Source organism: Nicotiana tabacum, chromosome 9 (assembly GCF_000715075.1).
Source record: "Nicotiana tabacum cultivar K326 chromosome 9, ASM71507v2, whole genome shotgun sequence".
Taxonomy (NCBI): domain Eukaryota; kingdom Viridiplantae; phylum Streptophyta; class Magnoliopsida; order Solanales; family Solanaceae; genus Nicotiana; species Nicotiana tabacum.
In genome coordinates, this window is record NC_134088.1 from 110,385,302 (window position 1) to 110,394,123 (window position 8,822).

Consider the following 8,822-nt stretch of genomic DNA (forward strand, 5'->3'; position numbering starts at 1 on the left):
TTCATCCAATTCATTCAATACGGAAGTTTGTTTGATTTTGGGAATTGTATTGTCTTCTTGTTCTTCTAACACTCTTGAGATAAATAACTTCTCCACTATGAAGTAGTCTTTCTTAGGGTTATTGACTGATATTGTGATTTGACTATTGTTTGGGTTTACTCTATGCTAGTTGCCTAAATTTGTTAAATGAGTTAATAATTGAATTGTAAGGTCAATTGTTGTTTTACTTTTATCGAAAGAGAAGTGTTGCTGCAATTTGCATTGTGTTATCTTGTTTGGGTTGATTTTATGCCTCTCATAAGTAATCCAAAGAGTATAGAGAGTTATGAATTGATCCAATTTGGAGGAAAATTTGGGAGACGTTCTTCGAAAGACCATTCATTCATTATATTTTTGCATATGTTCATAGGACCTGTTATTAGGTTTGTTAAGGAACTCTCATTCATTCGGAAGAAGAATTTGAATCCTAGGATTAGCCTAATCATATGTTGAAATTGAAGGAGTCAATAGAAACTAAGAGTGAACTTAGTACGGAATTACCCAAAATAATAGTTGATCACATATCTTGTCACAACCCTTACTTCTCACCTTGAATTTCAATCGTTGCTGCTTGGTCATTAAAGTTTCATTAATTTCTCACAATCGATAATCTTAGTTTTTATTATTAGTTGATAATAACAAAAACCAAAGGTTTATTATTAGAAAATTATTTAAACCAATCTCTGTGGAGATAATTTAATACTATACTATCTTTGACTAGCTAGTCTAAGTTTTATATACCAATTTTGCCCTCATCACATACAAGGGATATGGGAAAGGAGGTAGATACAACGGATGTGGAGCCTATGGGTGGTTGTGGGGGAAGGACGTAAAGAACTAGTGCAAAAGGAGGCTTATGATGGCCTTGATTTTAGTTGGACCGAGGATGAGGAAGATTTTGAAGATGAAAAAGAAGAAGAACCTCTGAACAGTCATGAGGAACATGATACTCAATACATAGCCAATGAAGAAGAAAAGAGTGAGAATGAGGGAGTATTTGGAGATGAGAAGGAGAGTGATACAGAGGATAAGACAGGTGAACATGCTAATAATTCTGCAGAAGAAAGAAAATCAGAGTGAAGAAGAGGAGGTTTTGAAAGTGAGGGTGAGGATCAAGAAAAAGTAAGTGAGAGTGAAGGAGGTGATGACGATTGTGAGGAATAATAGGGGAATGTGAGTGAGGAATCTGAAGGTTCCATGACAATTGAAAACACTGTCATAGCCCCTTCAGAAAAAATTGGTGAAGATACAAGGGCTCAAGAACCTGGGTCTCTGTTAACTCCTTTCATTGGAGATAAATATGTTAGCAGTGATGTAGATGATATGCCACTATCTGAGGTAGGGAAGAAGTCCAGAAAGACCACTGTGAAAGCTGCAAAGACAACAGTCTTAACAAGGAAATGAGTGTTTCCTCCTGCTAGAACTCCCCTCACAAGGAGTAAAAGAAAGGCTGTTGATGCACAAATCATGAAGGAGTCAAGAAGTGCAAAGAATCCAAAGAAGAAGATTTTAATTATGGAATATGTGGTTGAGGTGGATGGAGAAGATGAATCTGACTCAGCCTTGCCTGCAAAATCTGCCACACCAAAGACAAAGGGAGCCAAAGTCACCAAACCTGCTACCTCTTCTGCAAGGGCCAGTAAGGGTAAGACAAGAAAGAATGTGCCAGTTGCAATTGATCGACTCACAGAGTTCAGGAATAGAAATGGCTAAATGGGAAGATTCTTGCAAGCACTGATGAGAAGGGAATGTCTCAACTGGTTGAGAAACTTGAGCTATAGGGGTGGAAGCACATATTTGTCAAAGCTTTTCCCCGAGTATGTGTTCCTGCTGTGGTGGAGTTCTACACAAATTTCACTTTTGATGGGAAGGTAGTCAAGAGTAAAGTAGGGGGCTTCGACATGGAGTTTGATGCTAAGGAACTGGGGCTGCTTCTGAATATACCTTCTTTGGGATTTGACAAATATTTGAAAAAGAAGTAGCCAGCCATAGACAATGATGTTGACATTGGCATTGTGGTCACCAGGAAGTTCTCCCAAAAGTTTGAACTAGATGCTCCCTAGAAAGTGTACAAGACGGATATGACTCCCTTTCACAAGCTATTGTTTCAATTTGTCAACTCCTGCATTCTTCAGAGGTCTAAGAAAAGGCATGAAGCTACTCTTCTAGACATGGCTGTGATGGAACTGCTTGACACTGGCCGACCTATCAATCTTCCTAGCCTGATGATTCAGCACATAGCAAGAGTTGTAGATACTTCCAAACCAAAGCATGCTATACCATATGGTTTTTTGTTGACTGAGTTATTTGCCAAGCTCAACATTGCCTTGCCTGAGCTTAAGCTTGAAAACCACAATGATGTTTTGGATGTTGTTACCCTCAAGCAGTGGGGATATGATGAGATCAAGGCTAGAGGACCCACAGGATCTGCCATTCTTCCTGGGAGCAGTAGGGTTGCAGAACTCAGCAAGAGGTTGGAGTTGGCTGTTGAAGAGAATGCCAAGCTTCGTGAAGATAATAATTAGCCGAGAAAGGAAACAAAGCAACTCAGGAAAGAGCTTAGAAGAGACAGGGAGGCCCATGGTCAATAGATTTCTACCCTTGTGAAAGCTTTGATCCCCTATACTTCTCACCCTTGAACCAGTTCCTTCCTAGTGTCCTTAGTTCTTTTGCTATTCTAGTGATGCCTTATCGTTTGTTCCTTTTGTCTTAGTCTGAGTAGTTGGAAGTATGCTTAGTTTATTTTGTTCTACTGATGAAGACAAGGCACTGGGCTTCTTTTGGAACTATTTAATGTCTCTTATTGCTCTGCTTTACTGCTTTGTACTCTATTGGATCATCAACCTAGTTTATTTGCCTTTTCTTATGCTTGTGTTGTCACCTGTTTGGCCTTGAATCTTACATTATCTGTGCTTAATGTCTAACATGTGTTTGTGTTTTTTCGATGATGCTAAATGTGAGCACCTAATTTTTGACTATGCTGAATATTTTTTCACTCACACTCTCACTTTTCCCATGCACTTTCCTCACATAATCCCTCCACCAACACACACGGACACTCACAAAAAAAGTAGATTCATCTCTACCCCAAGAACATACAACAAAACGTCAAAAAGGGGAGGAGAAAAATCAAAAAGGAAAGAAAGGAACGAGAAAGGAAAAAAGGGATCTGAAAAACAAAAACAGAGATAATGAGTGATGAGAGGGAGGAAAAGGGATCGGAGGAAAAGCCAGAAAGCAACAAAGCAACGCCCCTTTCTTCCCAAAACACAGCAGCTCAATAGCCATGAAAACTCACTGCTTAACTTGCCAAAAAACCCCATCTTCTCTATACAATATCACCAATGTTATCCCATTTTTCAGCCATGAAAATGCAACTTTAAAGCACCATTTTTCTCATTTTAGCTCTTCTATTTTTACCACCAAAGCAGTCCTCTTCTTTGTCAAAAAACGATCCCAAAATAGCCCTCAAAACATCTGTGTTGCTGCTGGAAAAACCAGCCATGAAAGCCACCATTGTTTTCACGTAAAATCACTATTTTTGTCCCTCCATTTTCAGCTATGTAAGGTCACGTTTACCCACCAAAAATAGCCCCCAAACAACAGCAAAACAGTTACCAAAAACCACCTTAAACTACTGTAAAAAATAGTCGAGGTTGTGTGCGAGGTTTCTGACGTCGATTTCTGTCTTTGTTCGCATCAAATAGCCAATACTGTAAAGTTTTTGCCAAAGGATCATTTTAATGAGGAAAGATTTTTGAAGGTCTATTACTTTACCTAATCTATTGTTTTAATAATAGTTTTCACGTTCTTATTTTAGTTTGCTTTTTTGTTGTTGTTGTTTGTTATTTTTTTTGTGCAAGATTTTAATCTTGATTTGTTTGTATTGTATGAAAACTCATTTCCTCCTATCTTAAGCTCTTGTTCTTTATTTTTGTGATATGGTTTTGCTAGACCGTTATGGGGATTTAGAATAACTATGGAAATGACCAAAATATGTTATGCGAATTAATTTGTTCTTGGTTCTAAATCATGGTATCTTTATTGGATTTTAAAAATCATAATTTGGCTCTTACTGTTTAGTTATTATTTATCTCACCCGATTTATCTCTACTTAGAGCTTAATTATTTTGGATCATTGGAGTTGGAGAATGATGAGCCACGTGGATTTTGTAAGTTAACGGGTCTATAGGAATTGGTACAATTTTGGGCTTTAGATCACACCTATCCTTTGTTATTTAATTGGCAACATTATTTGTTATCTCATTTGGGCCGTATGGTCACGACACTTGGATAATTGAGTTAAAGCTTTGAATGATTTTGGGCCAAATAGATCATGTTAGCTAGATTAGTTTTTCCCTAATTTTATATCCATAATTCTTGACCTCACAATAATTTCAAAATAGTTTAAGAAAACAAATCATGAATACTCGTAGAATGCTTTAGCCGTGCCTTAATCCATTATCATGGTTATGTATACGTTTGCCTGACATAACTATGATCCCAAAATAAAAATTAAGGTATGCGTCTACGCGACTTTGACCAACCAACCTTAATAATAATAAATATGTTATTGATTGTGTATACGTACACCTGGCATGATTCTTGACACGCCAAATAAAATAAGTACACGTGTACGTGACTTCTTTTAAGATAATTTTTCATAAATCTAATCAAGAAATAAAAGCGAATATGTAAAATATGAAAATCAATAAAATACAGTTTGTCCAAAATTAATATAAGCCAAATATAGTCAATAAAGCGACCGTGCTAGAACTATGGGACACAGGGAATGCCTTATACCTTCTCCCCGGTCAATAAAATTTCTTACCCAAACTTTATTTTCGCAGACCAATAATGATAGAGTCAAACCTTCCTTTGACTAGAGATTCAAATAAAAGGTGACTTGGAACACCAAACATCAATTCCAAGTGGCAACTTTGAATAATCAAATAATCCCTATTTCGAAATTGTCACTTTAATTGGAAAAACTCTTTAACCCATAATCCATAACCTATATTTTTTGTAGGGAGTAAAAAGGAGGTGTGACAGCACTGGCGACTCTAGTGGGGACTCTCAAGAATTTGAGCTTGTACATTGACTTTATTTGGCTTTATTAATTTTTTTATATACTGTGATTTATTTGGGCCTAATATGCTATTTGTCCGCTTTTTACCGCTTTGATATTGTTGAACTGTACATATAAACTGTCTTCTCTCGCACCCCTCTGAGACTTCTTGAATTTAAATTGGGCATTTTCTTGACATAGCCTGCTTTCTTTTAGATAGCTGAGGTGCTTGTCACCCGGTGAAGGATTTTAGTCACACATATTTTAGGCAGGGAGCACCACCAGCTAAGCCAGAAAGCAATGCTACTGGTACGTTGACCCTCCTCGACTCGAGTTGTCCACTCGAGTAAGCCAGTCTAGATACCTTCTCTACCAGGATTTAAACCTAGAAGAACAAACCTCATACCGGATCCCTAGTAGGTACGTTTGTTTGCATCACGTGCATTTGACTTTGGGGACTCAACACAAGGGTTGGGTCTGTGTAGAACAGGTATACCCAATTTAAAAGACCATTCTGATGCATTTAACGTGCTACTTGTGCACTTATTTGTTTCGACTTGCATGTTGACCATCTTCTATAATAGGGAAAGAAAATCAAGTAAAACCAAGAGTGAGGAGAGAGAAACTTACCCGGTTCTGAAAAATCCAGGTATTTGAGACATCCTGAAACTCTGCCGAAATTTTGAAAAAAAAAAAACAAAACTAAAGTCATTTAAAAAAGCCAAATATTTTAAAAAAAAAACATGTTTTTATGACAACACTGACCGAACTACGCGGGTCTGATTCTCACCGGATGTTAGATACGTAGGCAAACCTCATCGGTTTCGGCCCCAATTTTTAAAAATCTAAAAAGATATTTTCCTTTAATTCCTTCTTTAGAAGTTTTTCTTTGAGACGTCAAATCCAAAAATATTTTCTTCCCCTTTTAAAAAAAAAGTCTTTCTCCCAAAATTCAAAACGCTACTCGGCCATATCTTTCTCCAGCAGTGACCTCCTCACGTTGGCGTTCTCTGACGGAATCAAATGGGGATAGATCTGAAAGTGGGAGGTAAGAGCAAGAAGACGAAGCGCACAACACCTAAGTCTGACGATGTTTACTTGAAACTCCTTGTCAAGCTTTACCGATTTTTGGTGCGGAGGACCGAAAGCAAGTTCAATGCTGTTCTCCTTTTGCGTGTATCTGTTGGCGTTCAAATTCATTTTATGGACTGAAGTTGATATTTGCTGATGTTATGTTTTAGGAGGGTAAGATTGCCGTCATTGTTGGTACCATTACGGATGATGTTAGGGCTTATGATGTTCCGACACTGAAGGTGTGTGCTTTAAGGTTCACAAAAACTGCAAGGGCAAGGATTGAGAAGGCTGGTGGAGAGTGTTTGACATTTGATCAGCTTGCTCTTAGGGCCCCACTTGGTCAGAACACGCTTCTCCTCAAAGGTCCTAAGAATGCTCGTGAAGCAGTGACGCACTTTGGTCCAGCACCTGGTGTTCCACACAACCACACCAAACCATATATGCGTTCAAAGGGAAGAAAGTTTGAGAGGGCACGTGGAATAAGAAAGAGCAGGGGTTACAAAGTTTAAGTTGATTTTCATTTGTACTGTCAGGTTGGCTTAAGCAATTATTGCAGCAATAGAGATTTTGAAGATTACTATTCAAAAAAATATTTTCTTTCTTTTGAAATTTACAAAAAAAAAATTCAAAATCCAAAAATATTTTTTTCTTCTTAAGAATTCTTTCTTTCACCAATTCCCAAAAAAAAAAATCAAAATCGGAAAAAAAAATTGAAATATTTTCGTTGCTAGGAGATTTTGTCGGATTATTTGTATATGAGTAAAAAAAAAAGAATTAGTTTATCTATTTTATTTCTGACCTTCCTGGACTACGTAATGATTTGATTCATGCGGCGTCATGATACGTAGGCAATCCCCATCAGATTCAATCATTGCCATTAAAAAAATATTGAGTGAAAAAGAAAGAAAGAAAAGAGTGACTAAAATAATAAGGATTCAATCATTGCCACTAAATAAACTGAGTGAAAAAAAAGAGAGAAGAAAGAAAAAGAAAGAAAAGAGTGACAAAAAAAATAACAAAGAAAACAAAGAGCAAAAAAAAAAGCATGAGTGAAAAAATCAAAAAAAGAGAACTCGTTGTCCAATTTGAAAAAGCAAACCGTGAAAAACTTCTATGGATATGCTGTCAAATGGTACGAGCAAGCCGTCAGGGTAAAGCCTCCAATAGACGAAGCGGAAATGGTTATGGTCTTTCTACAGGCCCAAGAAGTGGACTACTTCCAGAACATGATGTCCGCTATGGGTAAGCCGTTCGCTGATGCTATCAAAATTGGGGAGATGATCGAAAATGGTTTAAAAACGGGCCGAATCTTGAGTCATGCTGCCTTCAAGACCACATCACAGACTGTTCAGAATGGTTCGGGGGGGTTTGATGAACAAAAGAAAGAGGGAAGAGGGAGCCATGATCACTTCGAGATCAAGGGGGCCCCACAGGTCATTCAACTAATCATATATACTTTCTAAGGTCCCACAACACTATTATCCCCATCAAGATGATGCTTATGCCGTGGCACCGCCTCCCTATACGGTGATGTACGCGCAACCTTACACGCGGCTAAAGCGTTATACACAAAACCGAGTTCTACATCCCAGAAATGCCCGTCCCACCAAGCTCCATATAATCCCCAACCAAATGTTCCCCAATACTCTCCTCGCCTAAGAGATCCCCTCAGAAGGAATGCGTTCACCCCTATTGGTCAATCATATTCAAGTTTGTTTCAAAAGGTAATCGGGCTAGGTCTGCTGCGTCTAGTGGTCTCGAACCGAGCAAACCCCGAGTACCCCTCGCACCAAGATGATGCTAGATGTGAATACAACTATGGAGCAGTGGGACACGATACTGAGGATTATTTGGACCCTCAAGAGGGCAGTTGAAGACTTGATTGAAGTTGAAAGAATCGTTCTTCGGGACGTAGAGGCTCTTGATGTGATGAACAATCTATTGCCTGCTCACAACAATGGGCCAGTCGTTGGAATGATCTGTGATGATGAAGAATTTGATCTGGCACTGAAGGCCATGGTAACCATTGCCGAGACAGGAGAAAAGCAAAAAAAAAAAAATGATCGCCAAACCTGAAAAGTTCTTTGTCAGACGGGAGTCTCGGTAGCCGGTCTTGCTGTCTTTTCTGCTTCCGGATTATTTCAGGGTGTAATTTTGATGTTTTACTTTATTGTCTTACTTTCTGATGTAAACCCTTCTATCTTTAAATTTTTTTTAAATAAAAATTAAATAAAATTAATATTTCATTGTCCAGTAATGTCTCTTTTCTTAATCTTGTCACCTTTCTTATTCTTTTTTCAGTTTTGTTAATGCAGATTTTAATAACATGACATACTTGCGGACTTTATGCTCAAATCCTAAGACGTTGTCAGACCTCTAAATAATGAATCAAGAAGCAGAATGTTTTGAAGACAAGGCTTGTAAGAAAATAAATAGAAAATTGAAACGAAGTTGAGATTCCTTCTCTTCAGACCATTGTTGAAGCCGAGATCGAGGGTGATGAATCGATCAAGACCGGGTTGGAACAGTTGACTATAATTAATGAAAAATGGATGGCTGCAGTTTGCCATGGGCAGTTGTACCAACAAAGAATGGCCCGTGTCTACAACAAGAAAGTGCGGCCCAGGAAATTTGAAATAGG

At 38.1% G+C, this 8,822-nt stretch overlaps 1 protein-coding gene across 1 annotated transcript; it reads left to right on the forward strand.

Moving 5' to 3' along the window:
* The first annotated feature begins 6,130 nt into the window (after window positions 1–6,130).
* LOC107807879 (large ribosomal subunit protein eL18y-like) lies at window positions 6,131–6,690 on the forward strand. Its single transcript, XM_075221261.1, has 2 exons — window positions 6,131–6,283; window positions 6,349–6,690. The coding sequence occupies exons 1-2, from the start codon at window positions 6,131–6,133 to the stop codon at window positions 6,688–6,690; spliced, it is 495 nt and encodes a 164-aa protein (XP_075077362.1).
* The last annotated feature ends 2,132 nt before the right edge of the window (window positions 6,691–8,822 follow it).

What these genes read in the sequence shown, in the direction of transcription:
- LOC107807879 (XM_075221261.1), top strand. Translation starts at nt 6,131, where the DNA reads ATGGGGATAGATCTGAAAGTGGGAGGTAAGAGCAAGAAGACGAAGCGC. An exon ending in ATGCTGTTCTCCTTTTGCGT is followed by an intron (nt 6,284 to 6,348) that starts GTATCTGTTGGC and finishes GTTATGTTTTAG; the next exon opens with GAGGGTAAGATTGCCGTCAT.